Raw genomic sequence first — 24911 nt, forward strand, 5'->3', positions numbered from 1 at the left:
ATTGCTTGTTGTTATCATGCTGGATTTCCATGTTTTGATTTATCTGTTTTTATTTACTCTCTTGTTTCTTCCCTTTGTCGTAAAGCACTTTGAACTACTCCCCCTGTATGCAAACGTGCAATATAAATAAAGTATATTATGTTTTTTATTACTGTCTACCACACATTTATATTACTTTATTTTATATTGTATTAATGTTTATATTTTAGCCCTATATTTCAACTTGCACCATTATTATATCTTTATGTCTTAGACTCTCATTTTGCTTTTACTTTTTCTTCTTTTTATACATATTTAATGAGCGTTGTTGCAGTCGGAAATCCAACATTGTCATTTCCAACTTCTCTGGAATTTGTGTGCATATGATGATAAATAAGAACTTCCAACTAAAGAACTTGCTTATGTGATAAAACTGAAGAAAAAAATACATTTTAAGCATCTGTTTGTGAGAGAAAACGCTGTGGTACTTATGAGAAGACAGAATTTTGGTGATATTCGTAACAAGGCAGTCAAAATTCAAATCAGGATTAAAAAGCCCTCCATGATTGCTCGCTTGGGGTTTTGAGATTCAGAGACGGGGATTAAAGTTTGGTGCACAGCTTCTTCCTCTGGGCCAAAATACTCAACACACGATGGACAGAAAGCAACCTGAAGCCTTTTAACTGAATTATATTATAATAATGAGGAATTATTATTATTATTACACTTTTTTTTTTACTTTCTTATTTATTTATTTATTTATTTTTATCTATTATTATTATTTTACTTTCTTGTTTAATTATTTGTATTTATTATTATTATTATTATTATTATTCTTTAAATTTATCCATCATTATTTTTATTTATTTTTTCTGTGATTTGTGTGACCCTGGCGAGAGGATATGGGATATTATATATATATATATAAATATGTGATATTATATATAAATATATATATATATATAATGTATTATCTATTATCCATGTCTTTACTTATACACCTATATTTATAAGGAACAAATCATTTATGTAGTTTAAGGAAATATAATGTATATAACATTTTCATATTCTTTATTTTTATTTTTATTTCACTCAGCCTCTCTGGCGTTGCTAAAACATGTGTAAAGACAATATCTTATATGTTATCTTATCTAATCGTCCTTCCTCCTTTCTATCTACCTGTCTGTGTAGATCTACCTGTGCAGACAGAATCACTTAGAGAACTACATATCCCATGATGCCCCGCTCCACTGCAGACCAGCCCCCTTCGTTTGAATGGCAAGTTGTTTGTTTCAGAGCGACCAGCTGCTAACTATTCCAGTCGGAGAGCAAACATGGTCCTCTCTCTCTGACAAGACACCTGAGGCTAGTCAGCAGGGCACTTCCGCTTTCAGTGTTCTTCTAGAAAATAAAAGCACCACAATAGAAACAGTATAAAAACATTAATTTCCTGTCTTTTTTTTAATGATTATTATCTGCAATTATTTATTTTGATTTTACTTTTTCAGTTAGTTTTATTATATTTTATTATTTAATTATTTATTATTATTATATTATTATTATTATTATTATTATTATTATTATCATTATTATATTATTTATATAAGTTGTATTTAAATTGTGCAGTTCTTTCAAGTAAATTCCTCTGGAAATCCATATAAACTCTGAAATAAGCTAACTTAATTTCCTAGGAAATTACAAGGTAATAATTACTGACCCACGAAATAAAGTGTTACCATTTGATTTCCCAAAATATAAAAGTTTTCAATTTGTTTCTTTATTTATTGTATTGTTTAATATTTTGATTCAAACAAAAAAATCCACCTACCAGCACTAATTAACATGGTGGCGTATCTTTCTTTCATTTGTTTAGTCTGTACAAAAACTGAAGTGTATTATTATTACCATCATTATTATTATTAGCTACAGAAATTCTAATCGTGTCTATTGGGGTGGGGCAGATTACTTTGAAAAATGATGTGGTAATTGTTCTAATTAGTAACATAATTGATTGGATTACAAAATAAATGTGATCTAACAGGAATAAACATTTCACCGTATTTAAAAATAATAATAATAATAATAATAATAATAATAATAATAATAGAGTCCCAAAAATATAAATCAAATCATAACAGAAGTAATATCAAGATGCTTATTATATTATATTATATTGTATTATAATTATTATACATTTTTCAAATATGGGTTGATTATAATATTTTTTTTATAATCTCCCAATTAAATGTAATCCATTACAGGAAACACAAATAAGATTTAAAAAATATATATTAAAAAAAAAGTGGTACTATTCCTTTAACTTCAGTTCATTCTTCCTCCATCGACTATTATTGTGAAAACCTCTGACAGGAAGTGAGCCTGGTTGTGTTTCAGGTGTTGACAGCAGGTCCGTTCTTCACCTCTCTTTGCTTTCTTTATTCCACCCTGCCTCGCTCTCCTTTCTTTCTCTATTTAATCCACCTTTCTTAACCTGCCTGTTGTGTGTCTATCTATTTATTTTATTTATGTATTTATTCATGCATCTTATCATTTGAAAGGTTTTATTCTAAACATCTTCTCCAATGAGAATAAAAGATGGAGCTTCATATTTTAGAGCACAGCCTGAAAGTGGCGAGTATAGAGAAAGAGGGGATCCAGATCTGCACTCATGGATTAATAAAACTCGCTTTCTTGGCCTCCAAAACAAGGTAGGTAGAAGTTCAGCTACACAGTCATTCATGTTGTTTTTATCAGCTGTTTACTGGAGAGCTGCTGCAGCAACTCAAGCTGCAGAGCTGCAGGATCTCCTCTACTTCATGTTAATGCATCAGCTTTATATCTGTGTTATTGAGTCTGTGTGCCACCAGTTTGCAGGCCTCCTATCCTTGTTCTGTAGTGTCATTTTGTAGCTTTGTAGCCATCTGTAGCTGGGTGGATGCCAGCTGGGGGTGTGTGTGTCTCTCTACTGTATATATGTGTGTGTGTAGGGAAATTATTATGACATGTTTTTCAACCAACTTGAGCAAACAGCAGCAGAGTGCATTGGCTGCCTGTCATATAAAGTGGATATTCACTGTAAACTTTAATTAAACAGCCCTTTGCAGTGACATGCATGATAAAGAGGCAATTTATACACTTGTAATTGCTCTGTTGTGCAGCTTTTATTACCACCATAATAATATTAATATAAGCAATTAGTTCATTTTACAACAGGTAAAACTCTAGGGCTGGGACGATACACCCATCTCCCCATTCAATATTATCACGATACTTGGATGCCGATTCGATATGTATTGTGATTTTTGTTAAAGGGACTGTTTGTAACTTCTTACACGTATAAATCATCACGTGTGGCTACGCTGTTCAGACTCAGACTCCAACACAAACTACACGGAAGCACCACAACCGCAAAGTTCTATCTAGTGAAGCCCGTCTGTTAAACAGTGTTGGCTGCAGTCGGAGGACGCGGGGGAGACCGTAGCTTTGGTGTCCAGGGCCGGAGTCTCTGCTGTACTCTGCTCCTCTGCCTGCCTGTCTGCCTTCACTCAGCTCGCTTCACCTCACGTGCATGCGTGCACACTACACACTGCAGAAGAGTTAGTTTAGCTCTGAGAATATCTAGTGAATGTACAGTGGACGTTTGTGCAGAAATAACTGCTGCAGCTCCTCCAGACCAACAGAGGTTTCCCGTGTCTTGTGAAGTGACGGGGCTCCGCAGAGAGAAACGTTATTGTCTCCGACCAAAACTCCGGTGTCTCCCCTTGTCCCTCCGACCGCGGTCGGGAGGCTGAAGCAGGAAAAGCCAACACTAGGATCAGCAGTGATTCATGGAGAGACCTTCGTCTGGTCAGCTAACATTACTGCCAAGCAGCTGAAATATAGAGTGATGTTGTGGTTTTAGCTGACGTGTGTCGCCTCACTGTTTTGACGAATGCTCGCTCATATTCACGTAGCACGTGCACACGGGCGAGCGCGAGCAACAGGACACTGACTTTCGTTGACTTAACGGCCACAGGTGTCGCTGTTAACAAGCAATTTCTGATTCTTACAAACAGTCCCTTTAACAACAGCCACTCAATAATTACTGTATATGGCATTCACTGTGTAAAACAGCACGTCTGCTGCTTTTTTTCCTTTAGATTAATTCTATATTTCATAATTTCATAAAAGTGTGGAGTCTTTATTTCAGGTTTACTGCCTCCAACATAAAAACACTGCAGACCAACACTTAAAATAGTAAAAAAATCGATCTCCCTCTCACCCTCGTGGGGTGGTACCTGTGTCTTCCTCGAGCTCGGGTCCTCTACCAGAGAGGCCTGGGAGTCTGAGGGTTCTGCGCAGTACCTTAGCTGTTCCAGGGACTGCGCTCCTCTGGACTGAGGCTTCAGATGTCGTTCCTGGAATCTGGTGGAGCCGCTCTCCAAGTTTGGGGGGTCACAGCCTCGAGTGCTCCTACTACTGTACTACGTCGGCTTTGACCTTCCACAGTTTGTTCCAGCTGTTCTGATACCTCTCAACCTTTTCATGTTCCTTCTTCCTGATGTTGCTGTCAGCTGGTACCGCCACATCTATCACCACTGCCCTCTTCTGCTGTTTGTCAACCACCACTATGTCTGGTTGGTTAGCCAGCAGCTGCTCGTCAGTCTGGAATCTGAAGTCCCACAGGACCTTAGCCCTTCGGTGGTATGCCCATTGGGATTTGGGTACTTCTAGTCCATACTGTGTACAGATGTTCCTGTACACTATCACAGCCACTTGGTTGTGCCTCTCCATGTACGCTGATCCAGCTTGCATCTTAAACCCTGCTACTATGTGCTGGACCGTCTCAGGAGCATCTTTGCACAGCCCGCACATTGGGTCTGATCTACTGTAGTAGATCCTGGCCTCTATGGCCTTTGTGCTTATAGGGCCTGTTCTAGTGCTGCCAAGATTAGTGCGTCTGTGCTGTCCGTCAGTCCAGCGTTTTCCAGCCATTGGTAGGTCTTCTTGATATCAGCCACTTCCTCTATCTGACGGTGGTACATGCCATGTAAGAGCTTGTCCTTCCATGTTGTCTGCTCCTCTTCCTCTTCACTATCATCAGGTTTCTGCTGTCTGAGGTATTCACTTAGCAGCTCATCATTTGGGGCCATCTTCTTGATATATATATATAAAAAATATAGGATGGTATGGGATGACATAACTGCATAACACTAAAATTGGATGCCATGTTTATTATCTTAATTCTGTAGAGAGTGTAGCTCGACCGATACTGGATTTTCGAGGCTGATCCCAATATTGATATTTAAAGGTCCCATATTGTAAAAAGTGAGATTTCCATGTCTTTTACATTATAAAGCAGGTTTAAGTGCTATATAGATACTGGTAAACGATCATAACGCTCAATATACAGAGAAATAAACACATCCCGTATTCAGAAATTGTGCGTTTGAAACAAACTGTCAGGATTTCTGTCCATTTGTGATGTCACAAATCTACAATATTAAGACCAATTTCAGTTTTTAAACGTAAACCTTCTAAATGTGTCCCAGTTTATTTCCTGTTGCAGTGTATGTGAATGACATCAGAGGACAGGACGTAAACATGGACCCCAGCTGTTGCCTAGCAACGCAATTCTGTTGCAATTTCGTTGAATGTGCTAAAACAGAGCGTTTCAGACAGAGGGTAAATACAGGTATATTCAAGCAGACAGTATGAGGAAAATAAAGTTGTTTTTTTAACATTACAGTATGTAAACATGTTCTAGTAGAAACACAAAATACAAGTATGAACCTGAAAATGAGCACGATATGGGACCTTTAAGCATTTCTGTTCGGCAATTTCTTGTTATTTATTGGCTGACAGATGCTGATACCAACATAGATGCTGATACTAACATAGATGCTGATATCAACATATCTGCGATAAACTAAAGTCGATATATCAATCAGGCCAGTTTCCCTGTCAGGCTCTAATAGAGAGATTTAATATTCATTTTTTCAGTAATTTCATATTTGTTGCAACCATATGTTTAGTGTCTGAAGTGTGTTGAGATCATTGAGGAAGTAAACAACACATGATCAGTGTGGTTTTGCCTTTAAACCAACTTGTTTGTCACTGCGTGTTACTGTAACTTTGACACTGTCAATAATAATCTAAATGTACAAAACAACTCTTGGTCTCCTCACTCTGCTAGTACAGGCTCGTCATCACAGAACTCAGGTATCAACTGTGAATACTTTGATAAAAATCAATGAGAATGCCAAAGATATAGTTTTTTAAGCTTATCAGACATTGAAATATCTATTTGACCTGCATGTCAGGAGTCCGATAACAGTTGATTTACATTTAAAGAACTGGTTTCAGACTTGGTAACACCCCAGGTGGTGTTAGAAGTACTCAGATCGTTTAAGTAAAGTCAAAGTAACAAAACTACAGTGTTAAAATATTATGTTACAAGTAAAAATCCTGCATTTGAAATCTTACTCAAGTAAAAGTACACAGCACAGGTAGCATCAAAATATACTTAAAGTATTAAAAGTATACTCAATATATAGACAGGCCCATTTCAGAATAATATATAATATTACTGGATTATTAATTTAATTAATCATCAATGTGTATACGTTGCAGCTGATAGAGGTGGGGCTAATGTGGATTACTTTAATACTGCTGGGTAGCGTAAGCTAATAATATAGTTATTTATTAGATGATTTAAATTTTTGTATTAATACTTTAAATCTGCAAAGTAACTAAAGTACTAAACTTTATTCTCATAATATTACGACTTTATTCTCGTAATATTACGACTTTTTTCCTCGTAACATTACGACTTTTTTCTCGTAAAGCTATGACTTTATTCTCGTAACATTATGACTTTTTTCTCGTAATATCACAACTTTTTTCTCATAATATTATGACTTTATTCTCGTAATATTACGACTTTATTCTCGTTATATTACGACTTTTTTTTCATAATATTATGACTTTATTCTCGTAATATCACAACTTTTTTCTCGTAATATTATGACTTTATTCTGTGAATCTCAGATGTTTTTTCCCTCAATGTGGCCCTATTACTCCGTAGTACATTGTCTCTTTGGCCCTCACTGCATTAGACTTATATACTATATACTTAGACTATAAACTGTGTTACCTTCATCACAATACTCAAATGTTTTGCAGCTCCAGACAGATTTTTTTTTATTATTATTTTTGCCTAAAATGTCTCTTTTGATAGTAAAGGTTGCTGACCCCTGGTCCAAACCAACGATAAAGTCCTTCTCTATAGACGTAGCTCTGCAGCCTGAACACACAACTGATTATACAACTCAGACAATTAAACAACAAATTAACAGACAACAACTGAACACTGCAGCAGGTGCATTTGCATTATAACCCACCACTTCATATAGAACCAACAGCAGAACAAAACTACACCAAAGCAGCGCAAAACACACATGTAAACACAAACACAGCGCGCTTTATTTGCGCACTGAGCGCTACTTTACGCGCTCCTCTGGTAACACAGTTTGTCTTAATGACTCACCTGTGTCTCTCTCTGGTCCCACTGCGCTCCTCAAAGTCTCCAAACATGATGAGCAGAAAGTCCTCACTGAAGGTAAAACTGTAAAAGTCCTCTAGAGCATCCACAGTTGTTAACAGCATGTTGGGTTAGTTAGAAGATCCAGAATGCACCTGTTCAGGTAAACAACGTGGGTGCGTTTGATTTGGGTCATGTAGAGTGCGCGCCTGGTGGGGCAATTTAAACCAGTTCATTAAGGTAGATGCAACCAAATACCTGAGATAATACAACAAATACTAAAGCAGGGGTCAGCAACCTTTACTATCAAGAGACATTTTAGGCAAAAATAATAAATAAAAAAAAAATTGTCTGGAGCCGCAAAACATGTGATCATTGTGATGAAGGTTTATAGTCTAAGTATATAGTATATAAGTATAATGCAGTGAGGGCCAAAGAGACAATGTACTACGGAGTATTAGGGCCACATTGAGGGAAAAAACATCTGAGATTTACAGAATAAAGTCATAATATTACGAGAAAAAAGTCTTTCTGTTATTCACAATTATCTTTTATTATTTTAAAGAACTACTGGTTTTATTATTTGAAACTAGTCTTTTATTATCTTTTATTATTTTAAAGAACTATTGGTTTTAGTATTTGAAACTAGTCTTTCATTACCATTTATTATTTAAAATAACTACTGTTTCACGAAAAATTAAGCATGCATGAGTGTATGTATGATCTACAGTAAGGAATGAGATATAAGGAGATATAAATATCTTAATAGCATTTGATTCCAACTTCCGGCACTTTTTAATACTCGATGCCACAAACACATTTGGGTCGCTACCAGAAAAGTACCGAGGTTCGATACCGAGCCCTAAATATAAACAGTGATATCTTTCATATATTTGATGGATTCAACTCATTAACTGACGTCAAAATAAATGAATCGGTGTTTGTTTCATTTTAATGTGTTCACAAAGGTAGTCTTTATAAGCACATCTGTTGTCAGTGCTTTGCAATGCTTTGCATAAACTAATTTAAAGACTCCCTGTGAAGTTCCTTGCATGCACACAGAATGTGAGTAACGCAGGCTAATAGTTCAGTGATTTGCCTTCAGGGTACGGCTAATAGACTGAATCTCTGCAGTGATCTGCTATTTAACCGTTGATCTGGATGGAAAAATGTCATAGAACAGAGTAAGTCATTAAGTAGTGCTCATAATGACATGATCGTGATAAAAGGAGTATTGTTAACCCAGACACAAGACAAAACCTCCTGTGCTCATCATCCTAATGTCTCTGCAAAGAAAAACACCCTGCAAACCAAAGTGACACTCGACAGCTCATTTAATTCCAAGAGGAAATGCTGCCGTTCCCACAGAAAGCATTGTTGAGTCTCTTCTTCTGTTGTTTTTCACACCTTTCAGCCAAGTATGACGTGGGAGCGTTCAGTAGCCGGCCAGTAAAGATGTGATTATCACAGTAGTGTTATGGTGCATGGTGTTTTTCCAGTGAACTGCTCTCACTTGTGCTTAAAGACAGTCTGCTGGACACAATTACAAGCTGATTTTTAACAATATCCTTCATTATGATAGAACAGTTTTGGTTAATGAATTGAACCTTGACAGTTTGATTTCAGATAGATAAACATAATACACAAACAGGTTGGTTTTAACGAAATTAACATTTAATAAGATGACACAAAAGGGTGTGTTGGCAAATAAATACAGACTAAAATAGGCAAAATGTTGATTTAAATCAGGAACTAACTGATCACTGATTAAGTAAACATATTAATAAAACAGATTATGAGTCTGACCAGACATTACATCATTTCTGTCAGTGCCAAAACTAAAGATATAAAAAGGTTTTATATGTTCATGATATATGAGACACATCAACATCATAAAAACACTCGTAACATTGGTACCAAATGTCATGGCGAACCATCAAACATTTGTTGAGATATTTCAGTGTCAAAGTGACCGGACAGACCGACATTGCCGCCTACTACATAGTTGAAGAATATATTTTTAGTTTGCGTTTTTAAAAACAAGAGATTCCTCTCGTCATCGGGGAGGTTTATATGCAGCCCTGTGCTTTATTGATAGCTCGGTTATCAGCCTCATAATCAATATAATTAGATAAAGAAGACATTTACAGGCGTAGTTGAGGTCCCTGCACATCTCATTGATGCATCTTTTCATATGACACTGTCTCCTTAATTCTGCAAACACACTATTTGATGTTATGAATGCTTCAGGGAGCAGCAGAGTAATAGTTGGACAGACTGAAGCTTAATCTTTTCTTCTCACACACTGTTTGATCTCTCCTCTTTTTCTTTTTTTCTACATTCAGATGCAAGTTTTTCAGTTTGACAGAGACTCCGGAGGACTACACCATCATCGTGGACGAGGAAGGCTTTAAAGGTGGGCCTCTCTCTCTCTCTCTCTCTCTCTTTGTGGATCTTTGAGGTCGCTGTGGCAACCATAGATCGGGGCAGGAAAAGATCACATTGTGTAATCTGTGATTCTGTCCGGCACCGCGTAGCTTCGGCCGCCAGTGTTTGAGCACACTTTGTCATTATTGGATGTGAGGCCGAGCTGCCAGTCGCCGTGTTTTGTTGGTCGGCTGATTGAGTGAATTCATGTCATTACACACCCTTTTCCAGGGTGACCCTCCTCGGTTACCCTGGAGACTACAGGCTATTTGTTGCATAACCGGCGCAGGTATTTTTTCTACTGGCGACTGGCTCCGAGTGTGGAGGTGCTCTCTTTTCTGTTGAACTAGACTGTATAACTAAACCATGCAATGTCAGACACATTTTTGACTATTTAAACTTCCAGTAGAGGCTAAAAAGATATTTTTCTGACCTTTTATATGGGCAGAATATCTCCACGTGCAGTTTAATACAGTAAGGGATGATTAGCACTGACGTGAACATTATAATGTCTGAGAATTATTACACAATCCAGTAACTTATTAAGGTGAACATGCAGCAAATGTTAATCTAGAGTTAATATTATTGAATATCCTGCTTAATCTACTGCATGTTACAGGTTGTTGATTAACTAAACTAGACTGAAGTTGAGTTTTTGTTTTTTCTGTTTTCACTTTCTGGACTTTTCTCTAATCTTTGATTATTTTTATTTATTTATTCTTATTTTTGATTTATTTTATATATTATTATTGTTATTATTATTTTTACTTTTTATATTATTATTATTATTATTATTATTATTAACAAAACATGACACCAATATACAAATAAAACATTAAACAATCGTAAAAAAATCACACTAAAACAGACCAGAATACAAAATCGAACCGATGCAAATGTGATAAACACAAAACACACAACTTATAACAGCCGTAAATAAACAACAAAAAATTAAAGATATAATTAAACAAAATATTAAAAAAATATTCAAATTGTAAATTCAGATAAAAAATGTATATTACAAATAATTTAAAAAATGAATAAATAAACCCTAAAAAAAAAAGCAAAACAAAACATGTAAAAAAAAAATTTAATTTAATATAGCACCTTTCATAGAACAAGATCACAAAGTGCTTCACAAGAATAAAAATCATTCAAACTCAGACCATAAAAACAGTAAATGAAACAAACAACAACCAGTGGACAGCACAAGGCGACACAGAGGTCATGTGTATAAAAGATTAAAAACAGGAACTAGAACACATAAAGAATAAGGAACAACCATCAGTCGGCCTCGTTGCTCACCACAACTTCCCAGTTTATTTTCTATTTATTCCAAACTGGTGTTGAAAAAGTGTATCATTCCTTGTGCATTTTTTTCCAAGAGCTATAAAAAGTATAAAAGTTTTATGCAGGTTGTACATTATGAATACAGCTCAGTGGTACAACTACTATTAGTGAAAGAAATATGTCAAAAGCCTCTTAGCTGGTCCTAAATCAGTGTCTTCTACTGGTTTTACTGGTTCGTTGTGTGACAGAACTCTGTGTTTATTCCCAGAACTGCCCCAGTCGGAGCACATCAGTGTTGCCGACGCCACGTGGTTGGCCCTCAACGTGGTGTCGGGGGGCGGCAACGCCTCCAACTCGCAACCCATCGGAGTCACTAAAATCGCCAAATCGGTCATCGCGCCGCTGGCTGACCACAACATCTCTGTTTTCATGCTGTCGACGTATCAGACCGACTTCATCCTGGTGAGTAACGTCCCGATGCTGCTGCAATTGCAGAATGTGAATACACTGAAAGGCTATTGCAGTTTAAATCCTCTTCACAAAGTCCGCTATGCTGCACTGCCATGTTTCTACAGTAGCCCAGAACGAACGTCACGGTCGGCCACCGTAGTTCTCCTTCACGCTTGGCACACAGGAGAAGTTTCAGTTGGCTGCAATCTGCAACCTGACCACTAGATGCCGCCAAATCCTACACACTGCACCTTTAAAAACAAAATAAATCAAAGTTAATCAGCAAATATAGAATAAGAAGAAACACAGACGTTGGCGGTCAGGTTTTCTTGTTTTGTGTCATTGAATAATATGTTTAATACGTGCTTAAGAGTCGATTATTGATCAGGTTCACATCTTCAAGAGTTGTATTATTTGTCTATTATGCAACACGATTGTCTTCGTCCACGGTGCCCGACATGAAAAAGCAATAACCTTGGATATAGCGTCCCTCTCACAGCCCCACTTCCTATTGATTCAGGCAGAAATCCTCTCTCTCATACCGAAGCCTCTCTGGCCACAGGGAGTGTGTTTTTATTGCCTTGCTTTAGTGGAAAAACAAGGTCTGCTGAGCAGCTCTGGCATGTTTATGAAAATGAAAGAAAAAAAACCTGCGTCGATGTTGATAATCTGTTACATAAAGGGGATCAGCGGCTCAGCCTCAAGCTGGAATTCCAGGTATCATACTCGGGGCCCGTTTCCTGTCTCCTACCCACAATCCTAATAATTGGTATATCAGATCAAAAGAGGCACCCTGTCGCCCACACCCACCACCCATCTCCTCGTTCTGTCCTTGTCTCACGCTGTGTCGGATTGCATTACTGAGTCTCTGAGCAGACCAAAAGACAGACCGGCTTAAGATGTGTGTTGTTTTTTTCACTGTTCGGATCTTTTGTGTTACATAAAGCAGTAAAAACCTGACCCAAATGTTGAATATTAGACGGAGCCATGAGTATCCTGACTAAGTCAAGCTGCTACACACCAGCTTCTCAGCTTCACACACACACACACACAAATTCAATTGACGTAATAGCTGTCACCCTCAGTAAGGAAACACTCTGTTACTCTCTTTCACCGGCTCAAGAGTTCACCTTTGTATCAGACACAACAAAGAAGAGGAGGCGGGGAGTCACATTTACTCCATTACTTGTACTCAAGCAACATTTTTGAGTAAATTGTACTCATCAGAGTAGTTTTAATGCAGTATACTTTTTACTTTTACTTAGTTTTTTAGAGAAAAAAAACATTTTCTCCATTACATTTGGATATAATAATCGTGTTACTTTTATTTTTTATTATTTTATGCATTCATGATGCGTTAAAGCTGAAGTAGGCGAGATTGGAGCAAATATGATAAAAACAACGGTCGCTATATCGTGACAGTAATACATGAAACAGGTAACCTGAATAAATCATGTTCCTCTGTGTCCTCCGGTGCTCCTAACGGCATCTGCAAGATTTCACAGACCGGAGGAAAACAAGCAGTAAGAGCTGATCTGAGGTCTGCTGTCCAGCTGCCGTCTATGAGAGCTGGCTGTCAATCACTCGCGAACACCGACCAAACGGTCAAACTAGGCAGCGCTGATCAAATATGAATCAATATTCTGTTACCTTAATGCCTATTTCTCTCCTCAGATGTTCTCAGAATCATCTTGTAGTGAACGGTTTAGCTGTAAAATGAGAAAGTTTGTGCCTGAATTAAAATACGCTGAAAGGTTATTATGGATTTTTTGCCCATTGATGCCAAAAAATGGTTGCCTACAGAAGCTTTAAGAAAACACACTCAGCTCCGTAGATATTCTCAGACACAGAAGCAACATTTCATTTGTTCTCAGCTCACTTTCGTTGGTTTCTTTCGTCCTCAGGTGCGAGAGCGAGACCTGCCGATGGTCATGCACACGCTGTCTTCCGAATTCACTTTGCTTCGGGTGGTCAACGGAGAGACTGTTGCTGCTCACGATCTGGGAGTCACCAACGGCTTCGTGAAGCCTAAACTTGGTAGGCCTGGGAAAAAAAAAAAAATGTATATGTTTATTTTTGTTTAGAAGCAAAGTTTTGAAGAGCATAAACATATTCATAAAATAACAGTATACTCATTTTGCTCTTCGCATATCTACAGTTTTCAAAACCATCATCTGTTTAACATCAAAAAGCTTGCTGAGGTTTTACTGCACGTAGTTCACAAATATGAACACACTTCATCACTTATATGAGGATGATGTTTCCTGGAGTCCCTCGAAGGAAATCAAGTGGAAATGCATTCATCATGCAGTACCGTCACTGCTACTTGGACTGGCTTTTAAGTTTTACCGTACCATAGTACTCGCATAGTTAACAGTGGTGGGAGAAGTACTCAATACTACAGTGTAGAAATACTCTGTTACAAGTAAAAGTCATGCATTCAAAATGTTACTTAAAGGTGTTTTGAAGTGAGGTTGTATGAGGTACGTACTTCTCCACAGTCAGTGTATTACCTACAGTAGATGGAGTTTGGAGAAACAGACAGGAGAGCAAAGCAACGTACTGCTGTGGACGGGGGCAGCAGCAACACGTAGTTTAGACACCTAAAAAAATCTTTATCAGCTTAAGTGTACGCTATATTTAGAATATTTTCACCAGTTTACCTTCCCGTCAGACAGACGTATCCGACGGGGAACTGAAACTGTTATCTATGCCCTCTTCAAAGCCACCAGACTCGGTGGTTATTTTACCATTACCTTTCAGAGCACAGGAGTTGCTGGTCTACCTACCGCTGCCTCGATCGGGTAGTTTGTTTGTGTTATTGTGTGACTTCGGTGAATCTGAACTAACCCTTTAAAACACCAAAGTCACACAATAACACAAACAAACTACCCGATCGAGGCAGCGGTAGACCAGCAACTCCTGTGTTCTGAGAGGTAAAATTACAAGTTTTTGAAGTGTGGTGTCTTTGAAGAGAGCATAGAGAACGGTTTCAGTTCCTCGTTGGCAAGGTCTGTCTCGCGGCAAGGTAAAGCGGCAAAAATATTCTAAATATAACGTACCCGTCCACAGCAGTATATTGCTTTACTCCCATGCGGTAACTCCCCTTCTGTCCCCTTTGAAGTTTAGCTTGAAAGTTCATTCTTGACCTTGAACACGGCAGTTTGAAAGCTCGTTATTATCAAACAGACCTTTTTAATTAATGAAATTAATAATTAAATGAATAATTCTTGGCTTTATTGCTGCCCTCATGTATTTAATCATTTATGTTTTTCAGTGCCCCGTCCCATCATTCACCCGTTATCTAGTCCCAGCAACATGTTCTGTGTGACCAGCCTGGACCCAGACACACTGCCTTCTGTAGCCACCCTGCTCATGGACGTCATGTTTTACTCTGGAGGGTAAGAACCATTTAGTGTTGGGTGTCATTAGGTTGAGAGATTACCAGAATGTGACCAGTTGGACCACAGTGAGTGTTGTGCCTTTCTGTCTCCAGGTCAAAGGAGCCCGGAGCGTCCAGCGAGGACTCCAACCACATCCGCTTCTTCTCCTTCTCCCTTATCGAGGGCTACATCTCTCTGGTCATGGACGAACAGACAACTCAAAGGTTCAAAAACACCTGTGACACAAACAACAACGTCTTTATATTGCTGCTGTGTAATTAACCACACACACAAGTTGTTTTCTTTTAGTCGGTTAACACTGGGACATTATGTTCATGCAGGGGGAACACATTTCTGATTGTTGTTTGAGGGGGCGATTAGTTTGTTGCTAAGCGATAGCAGAGCGATTGGGCATATACAATGCACTTAAGTCACAGCGGGGTTCAGTGTGACTCATTTATTCTCCGCTGGGTCTCACAGTATACTCTCTAATTAAGCAGAAAGGCCGTAAAGAAACCTGAGCAGCTGCAGATCTCTATGAGCATCCCATCATAGATGGTCCATTCACAAAAGAGGTATATGGGTCAGTGATGTCTTAAAGCCATGTGTGGAGGTAAAATAATAATTGGACCAAAACTTTCATTGTGTTTTTTTAAAGTTCATATTTTGCTACTGCAGCATGTAGGTCAGCCTCGTCCCCAAGTTTATGTAAGACCTAACGTGTTGCCTTAAAGGAATAGGTCACCCATTTTACTCCACGTTACAATGGCTCTCTTATTCGGGTTGAACAGCGGTGACAGAATTCACCTGCTGATGTTCGTCTGAAAGGTTAATAGTTAGCTGCTTCTCCTGCAGCGCCGCACAGTATCTGGTAACCGTGCCAGGTGTCTGACATTTGTTAACTAGAGCAAAACAAAGAAGTGCTTTAAAGTAGAGCGAGGCAAATATTTGAATGTGAGAAACTCCGCAAAACAATCTATGTAAAACATCAGATTTTTTTTTTTTTTTTCTGCTGCAGATCTGCTCTGTTTCTTACATTTCCTGTGTTCTCCTTTTTAAAAAAACCCATCATGGTTACATGATGGCGCCCCCTGTCTGTGCATTAATCAGTCAGAATACAACCCTTATCCATCTACATAGACAGAGAAAGTATTTGCACATAACCAATGGAACCATTTTGTTTTGAAGTGTATTTGTAAAGCAGTAACGTCACTTCTTGTTGAACGAACTACCGAACATCCACAAGTGAAAGGTGCACAGTTTGCAGGCCAGATAGCAAACTAGCTAAACAGTTGCAGTGGTGGAAGAAGTACTCCGATATTTTACTTACTAACAGTACTTGTAGCGCAGAATGATCCCTTTCATACAGTTATATTATTATATATATCATATTATTGGAATATTACTACTGATGCTTTAACGCGTAAGCAGCATTTTAATGTAAACTATATATATTAAATAAATTGAAATTAATGTTTTATATAATGTTGGATAGTATAATCTATAGCACTGCATCGTATTTTATAAATTGATCACGTTTTGTTATTATTATTATTATTATTATTTATTGTAGTTAGTTATTATTACTAATTCTTATATAATTATTTTTATTTATTTTTAATTTTATTTGTAAAGTAACTAAAGCTGTCAGACAAATGTAGTGAAGTATAAAGTACAATATTCCCCTCTGAAATGTAGTGAAGTAGCATAAAATTGAAATACATAAGTAAAGTACAAGTACCTCAAAGCTGTATTGAAGTGCAGTACTTAGTTACTTTCCGTCATTGGTCAGCATTGACCTTTCTTCTGATCATTTCTTTGCACTTTGTTCTCTTCAAGGTTCCCAAACAATGTCCTCTTCACCAGCGCTTCTGGTGAGCTTTGGAAAATGGTTCGCATCGGGGGACAACCTTTAGGGTTCGGTGAGTTTTATTTGTCAAAAGGCTAATCTGGCGTTGCTACTGCCAGGCCATATGATGGTCAAATTAACAGTTACAGTATCAGATTAACCCATCTTTAAACACTGTGTATGCTGCAGTATCAGCACAATAAATATACTCAAATCATGGATGAGCACTGTAATACAGATCCCACAACACAACCTACTTTCAGAGAATTTCACACCCTGCAATGACTTCATCTCTCAGCAACACATTTAACAACTTTCTTCATCTTAAAGCATCAGGCGACTTCTCTGTTTGTCAGGTGTTGATTGGTGCTGCCTGCTTGTGTGATCCAAACAAGCTGCTAACACAGTAAATACATACAGATAATTAGTGGAAACTGTTGTAGCCAATACTTGTTTTCCCTAAAAGAAAGTTGGTATTAATACTCTGTTTAATCACCAATTCATGAGCAGAATTTACCACAGACAGTCAGTAATATTGCAAATGATTTGTTTTGCAGATGAGTGCGGCATCGTGGCTCAGATATCAGAACCCCTGGCAACGGCTGACATTCCAGCTTACTACATTAGTACCTTCAAGTTTGACCACGCCCTGGTAAGACGATGATTCAATACTGTATATTTGCCGTAGAGCTGCAACAATTAGTCGATTAATCGATTAGTCGATCGACAGAAAATAACTCTTTTGATAAATGATGAATTGTTTTCAAGCAGAAATGCCAAACAGCTGATGGTTCCGGTTCTCAAATGTGAGAATTTGCTGCTTTTCATTTTCTTTCGTTATAATAAATGTCATATTTTTAATTTTTTGGTAGTGGTGAAAGAAGTATTCAGGTATTTTACTTGAATAAAAGTAACAATACCACAGTGTAAAAATACTCTGTTACAAGTCCTGCATTCAAAAAGTACAAAAGTATTAGCATCAAAATACATTTAAAGTACCAAAACTAAAAGTATTATTATGTAGAATGGCCCATTTCAGAATAACATATATTATATTATAGGATTATAATTATTGATGCATTAATGTGTTCATAAATATGTCATTATATATAGCAGAAATAATATTAAAAAATAAATGTAGCCACTAATTAATTGATAAAATGTGACATAAATTGATATTTTAATTTTCTGTTAAATAAATAAAAAAATAAATAAAAAAATGTAATAAAAATAAATACATTAATTAATAAAAGGGAAAAATTAAACAGAAGAGTAAATTAATAAAGGAAATAATACAAAGATAAATAAATAAAGAAGCAAATTAAAACAGAAATATCCATTTATATAAATTTGATCAATTAATTAATGGTTAAATTTATTTTTAATATTATTTTTGCTATATTTAACAGCAGATTTATGTATTCATTGAGTCATTTATTTTTTTATTTTTTTATTTTCCATAGGACTGTTGGTCAGACAATACAAGACCTTTAATTTAATTAAATTGTGATGGAAATGTTTCATTGTTTTCTGATGTTTTATGGACCAAACGATAAATCGATTACCGGAATAGAATAAGAATAAGGGTTAGTTAATTTTCTGTTAAATAAATACAAAATAAATATATAAAAAATAAATGCAAAAATAAATAACCCAAAAAATTTAATAAAAAATAAATATAAATGAATAAATAAAAGGGAAAAATTAAACTGAAGAGTTAATAAATAAACAAAATAATACAAAGATAAATAAATAAAGAAGAAAATTAAAACAGAAATATCCATTTAGTAAATTTGATCAATTAATTAATGGCCTTGATGACCTTTAATTTAATTAAATTGTGATGGAAATGTTTCATTGTTTTCTGATGTTTTATGGACCAAACGATTAATCGGTTAACTGAAAGAATGATCGTTAGTCACAGCTGCTGTCAGATTGTCATAAAGCCTCGTCTCGTCTCCAGGTTCCCGAAGAAAACATCCAAAGTGTGATCAGCGCTCTGCGGACCAAGAGCACGGCCCAGTGAAGGGAGCCGGAGGAAAAAACGATGACCGCTTTCAAAGTCATTTCGTTCAAACGTTTATCATGTCCAAAAAGTGCCAAGAGCTTATTAGCGGACTACTGTGGATCGGCTCTGAAAGGAAGTGATGTAACCACGAAGCGTGGGTTGGCGTACGGGGGCGGGCGGGTGGGGGAGTGTGACGGTGTGTTAGCGATGCCTTTGTTCGGACATTTTCTTTCCCCCCTACCCATCCTTCCTTCCTTCCCCGGCGCTGGAGGCCGTCCGCCGCCTGCTCTGCTTTAGTTTACCAGACTGAATATGTTTCTTTTCCTCTCTAAAGCTGCTCCTTCCCACTCCCTGACCCTCCTGAGCACCATACTGTATTAGTTACATAATCCCTCTCACGGAAGGATGACGAATGTACTCTCAAAAAAACAAAAGAAATTATATATATCACGCTCTCCATATTATTTTTTTGTTTTCCAACAGGTCATTTCTCAGTGCCAAGATGTCTGAATGCCTAAACCGATGCCTTTTCTCAAAATACTATACGTGTGTGTGCAATTGTAGGAGACAATTCTTGAGACCGCCGGCGATGACGCAGCGCCCGGTCGGGTAATACGGTGTGTTTTTGTGTTTCTTTTGCTTTTAGTAGCTGTTGAACATCGTTTCATTTACAGCAATGATCTTACTGTAAGAGTCCATTGTTTAAATTCAGATGCTTGATCCATGACCGAGATGACGAAATTATAATTTTAGTGTTTTAAAAAAGTAATATGCATTCACGCTGTGAGCAGCCTGGTTGATGGGTCACTCACAATTAGCAGATTTAGTTTTTTATAATTTTAAAGAATTATTCGGCCAGCAGCACAATTTATGGAGCATTGATTAATGAACGCCTTCAGAGTCAGACTAGTTTATTAATTGATTACTTGATCTAGAGAAATTAATCAATGACCCTTTTGATATTTGATTAATAATTCAAATACTTTTTCAAGAAGTATTCTCGACATTTGTACATTATTTAGACATTTCGACTTTATTATTCTCGACATTTCGACTTAGTTTTTTTCTTAGTAGTTTTCCCTTATGCCCGGCCCTAATACCAAAAACTATTCCGTACATTTGTACCTTATTCTCGAAATTTCAACATTATTTTCTACATTTTGACCTTATTCTTGACATTTTGACCTTATTCTCGACATTATTTTCTACATTTTGACCTTATTCTTGACATTTCGACCCTATTTTCTACATTTTTACCTTATTTTCGACATTATTTTCTACATTTTGACCTTATTCTCGACATTATTTTCTACATTTTGACCTTATTCTTGACATTTCGACCCTATTTTCTAGATTTTGACCTTATTCTCGACATTATTTTCTACATTTTGACCGTATTTTCGACATTTGTACATTATTTCCTAAATTTCAACCTTATTCTCGACAATTTTTTCTACATTTTGACATTATTTTCTACATTTTGACCTTTTTCTTGACATTTCGACATTATTTTCTACATTTCAACCTTATTCTCAAAATTTCTACCTTATTCGACCTTATTCTCGAAATTTCGACTTCATTCTCAACAATTCGACTTAGTTCTCGAAATGGAAAATAATAAAAAAAAATCCTCTAATTTTTCCCTTATGCCTGGCCCTAATACTAAAAACGATTCTGTACATTTGTTTAATCCGGAGATAATAGAGGATTAACTCCCCATAGTTTTATGGGGAGTTAAATGCTCAAACTATTCCTCTATTAATAACTGCATATCTGATGGAAGGATGTTGTGTTTTGTGGTCACTTCATGGATCACGTTGCTCACAGTGTGAACCCGCAATAAGACCTGATGATAGCGTGCAATGATGGAAATCATCTACAATAGTAATAAATTACTGAGACACTTTTGACAATGTACTAGAATAATAATGACATAAACATAAGCTATGGATCACACGGTGGTGTCCATGTGTAGGTGTTGAAGTTGCCCCTCTCCTGCCCCCCAGTCTGCACTTTAATGCAGGTCCACACCCCCACAGGCCTGCTGTACTGATGTGAAACCAGGGGAGGGCTATTTACTGTAGAAGGATCATGTCCAGATGAGGACGTTTCTGTTGGTCTTAAGCATTTGGTGATAATGTTTTCTTTCTTTTTTTTATTTCACACCACCTAACAACAACCTTTCTTCTGATCAGACTTGATTAGTAGAAAACCCTGTATTTATCAGTGTTAAAACAGGAGGAAGGTGACATTTCTTCTGATTCCATCTCAAAGAAAACAAAGTTGAAAGCTTTTCATTTTGGAGCTTTTTGTGTGGGAAAAAAAAAATAAACAAGTTTTTTTTTTTTTTTTGGAGCTTGTTGCGTGTTCAGTTTTCACCAATGTGTCATTCTTTACTTAACAACGGGGATTGTCCTCTCACTGTTATTTGCTCCCAATGTGTACTTTAAATCAATAAACTGGTGACATCTCTGCCCAATGTGGTCGTCAGCGCCTCAAGATTAACTGTTAATCAGTATGTTTGACATAAAAATTGGAAGATTATATGCTACAGATAGTAGCAGTAGTAATAGAATGCAATTTGATTTATTTAATTTTAATATTAATATCATGAGCTATTGAGGAATACTGAATATGTGGTAAGGGAACAGAATAGTACATGCAGCAGGGACACAAACTGTAAAAGTGAAGGATGTCATCTTGTGATTATAATAACCTGCCGAGCACAAACGGCAGCAGTGATGTTGACTGTTACATCAGTACTTCATCAATTCAACAGGGACTTGTTTTCCACAAGTGAAAAAGACACTTTAAAAACCCTCGGAGCTGCGAGCATGACAATAAGCATTTACAAAACGGCACTGGTCTTTTCTTTCAGGGGAAATACTGCTTAAAAATATAGGTATATTTTGGAAAACTTACTAGAGATGTTATCATCCTTAAATGTGATTTTTCTTTTTAATACTGCAACTTGATATGCATGGTCCCCTGAGGATGAATCACAGATTTAGGAGACCACTAACTGTTCAAAAGGTCATGTCTGGACCTTTTCTATAATGCATATAAGACCAAATCTATCAAAATCTCCATCATATTGTGAGGTGTAACTGAAGCTTCTAGGGGGGCGCTAGTGGGGTTGTACACCTGTAGTTATTATAATGTAAATTTTAATGTGAAGACACATTTAGTACACACACCTGCCCTTCTGTCGCTGTCTTCCCCACAGTGACTCCCATCCTCCACTCAGCCTGCAGCACATGGACGACAGCAGGGAGGACTGCAGGTATATCAGTTGTCTGTATTATTTGAGCTGAGTAAACAAAGAAGAGAACAGCCAGGTCCTTGTAGCCTCCACACGCCACCTTTTTCTCTGCTTCAGCTCACTTCAGCACACAGATGGATGAGGAGGAGGAGGATGAGGAGGAGGAGGAGGAGGAGGGCTGGTCCAGCTGCAGAAGCCCTCTCTGCAGAGCAGGGTTAAAGGAGAGGACATGGTCTGTTAGTGTTTTCCCTCATCATGATCATCTTTCTTCTTACATAATCCCTTACAGTTCAACTCTGCAGCTCACTGACTTGTGCTCTACCTGCAGGGATGGAAGTAACTAATTACATTTACTCTCATTACTGTAACAAAGTTGTTTTTGAGTACCTGTAAAAATGTGTAAAATCTCAATCTCAAAACTCCATCATAACTCCATTTGTCATATAAATGTAGTGGAGATGAAAGTATTAAGTAACATAAAATTAAAATACTCAAGTAAAGTTGCACTTAAAGGGATAGTTCGGGTGTTTTGAAGTGGAGTTGTAACTTATCGATACTCAGTGTATTACCTAAAGTATATACTAGACTACAGTTTATGTTTCCGGCGGGGAACTGAAGCTGTGCTCTCGCCAAAGCCACCAGACTCCATTGACAAAAACAGTAATTTTACCTTGCAGAACACGGGAGTCGCTGGTCTACCGCTGCCTCGATCGGTTAGTTTGTTTGTGTTATTGTGTGACTTTGGTGTTTTAAAGGGTTAGTTTGGATTCACCAAAGTCACACAATAACACAAATATACTAACCGATCAAGGCAGTGTACTTTTATTCGTGCAAAACATTCTCGTACTCTTTCCACCCCTGCTTACCTCTCAGTTCCCACTCACTGCAATTAAAGTAACAAGTCAAAACTCAAGTAGAGCTGCAAACAGAAGAACATCTCATCACTGCTAATTGAAATGCACCACTTTCTGTTGTTGAGCTGCAAGGTCGCTGGTAGGAAATCTCCACCCACAGACACGACAAATCAAAACTTCACCGGCGAGATATAAACCGCAGTGAGTCAGCAGCACTTCACCCAGACAAAGCTGGATATCAACAACAACACATTTCCCTCTATCGCACACGGTTTACTGGCGTCACCTTACAGGATTTGTGGGTGTTAAAGCTTATTTTATTTCCCTGAAATATGGAACCAAAAGTGCAGCCGTTTGTAACGTCCACATTCATTAACCTTGACAGTTCAAATAACAAAAGTCCCTTTACTAAAACTTTAACTCACAGCAGCTATAATTAATATTTTTTATAATAACAATGTGAAAGTGGCCAAAAACTTTAATGTTTTGGCTCACTCACCGAATTTACAAGAAAAAAACACAAATTTGAGAGATTCTAAAGTCATACATTTATGAGGAAAAAACTCGTAACACCAGCCACCGTCTGAGGACGGCCTCTGAGCGAGGCGACGGTCCTGAAAGATAAGTTTTTATGAAAATAATGCTGACATTGGTATGCACTGTACTTTAACCCCATGTTAGACCTGTTGTACGTTTTATTTTATTACCTTAACAAAAAATATTTTTTAATTTGTTTCTCGTAAATTTCTGACTTTATAATCTCACAAATTTGTGAGTTTTTTCTCGTAAATTATGCTTTTAATCTCACAAATGTGTTTTTTGTTTTAAATTTATGACTTTATAATCTCACAAATTTGTTTTTTTCTCATAAATTTATGAGTTATAATTTCACAAATTTGTTTTTCCACTTAAATTGACTTTATAATCTCACAAATTTGTGTTTTTTCTCGTAAATTTACAATTTTATAATCTTGCATATTTGTGAGTTTTTTCTCATAAATTTATGAGTTTTATAGTCTCACAAATTTGTGTTTTTTCTCTTAAATTTATGGCTTTATAATCTTGAAAATTTGTGAGTTTTTTTCTTGGAAATTTGCCACTTAAATCTCAGAGTATATCAGAATTTTTTTTCTCATAAATTTACGATATTAATCTCAGAGTTTTTTCTCGGAATATGATCCCCTTCCCCCGGCTCCTTAATTGTCTTCTATTTTTTATTTTTTTTTACCTACAACAGCCCTAATACCATCGTACTTTACTTCTTCCGATGGTAAATCATTAATGACTGAGCGGATTTTGTAAACTCAGAATAAGTTTTTAAAGATGTTTAAAAACCAGGAATATTTGTCATTTTTGTCTACACATCTGACACATCTGTGAGATAAGTATGACCCTGAAGCATATGTTTGCCAAAAATGTCTAACATGTGACCTCACATTCTCAAATGTGACAGAACAGCTGGTGAAAACTGTAAATACATGAAGCCAGGTTTCGTATTACAAATCGTCCCTGTGTGATCTCACATAGCGCCTCACAGATTGATCACAGATTGTACGTTTTATGCTCACTCAGTAGTTTTGTCATAAATACATTTCCAAACTCTCCGAGGGCCTTCGGGGTGTCACAATGATGAACGGCTCCAGAATGCAGGAACTCAGCGGGGAGCGCTCTGCAACAACAGACTACAGCCAAACACTCACTGTACTGTAAGAATGAACCATCCTTCAGCTACTACAGTCAGCAGGTTAATATCCCTTAATTATTACTCAAGGTTACAGTCAATATCAGCTTCAGATGGCTGCAATTTTCAATCTAAAGAGATAACCGGTTATACTCTAATAATCTCTTGAAAGTTACAGTGAAGAAGTTTGTTGATTTCCAGATCTG

At 37.0% G+C, this 24911-nt stretch overlaps 1 protein-coding gene and 1 long non-coding RNA gene across 8 annotated transcripts; one reads left to right on the forward strand and one right to left on the reverse strand.

Annotated features, from left to right (window-relative positions):
• Positions 1-2403: 2403 nt before the first annotated feature.
• On the forward strand, positions 2404-19247 carry castor2 (cytosolic arginine sensor for mTORC1 subunit 2). Its single transcript, XM_074610008.1, has 9 exons — positions 2404-2687; positions 9847-9917; positions 11487-11680; positions 13573-13705; positions 14946-15069; positions 15165-15275; positions 16891-16973; positions 17458-17552; positions 18864-19247. The coding sequence occupies exons 1-9, from the start codon at positions 2575-2577 to the stop codon at positions 18924-18926; spliced, it is 987 nt and encodes a 328-aa protein (XP_074466109.1). The 5' UTR covers positions 2404-2574; the 3' UTR covers positions 18927-19247.
• Positions 19248-19872: 625 nt separating this feature from the next.
• Positions 19873-20774, reverse strand: LOC141752249 (uncharacterized). 7 transcript variants are annotated; one of them, XR_012590193.1, is made up of 5 exons: positions 20464-20774; positions 20270-20433; positions 20166-20229; positions 20094-20125; positions 19927-20001 (listed from the first exon to the last, which is right to left on the reverse strand). It is a non-coding gene; the product is annotated as an uncharacterized LOC141752249 (long non-coding RNA). The 7 variants fall into 7 exon arrangements; XR_012590194.1 differs by lacking the exon at positions 20094-20125 and having other exon boundaries at positions 19873-20001; positions 20342-20433; XR_012590190.1 differs by lacking the exon at positions 20094-20125 and having other exon boundaries at positions 19873-20001.
• Positions 20775-24911: the final 4137 nt, after the last annotated feature.

This window comes from Sebastes fasciatus, chromosome 16 (assembly GCF_043250625.1).
Source record: "Sebastes fasciatus isolate fSebFas1 chromosome 16, fSebFas1.pri, whole genome shotgun sequence".
In the NCBI taxonomy this organism is placed as follows: Eukaryota; Metazoa; Chordata; class Actinopteri; order Perciformes; family Sebastidae; genus Sebastes; species Sebastes fasciatus.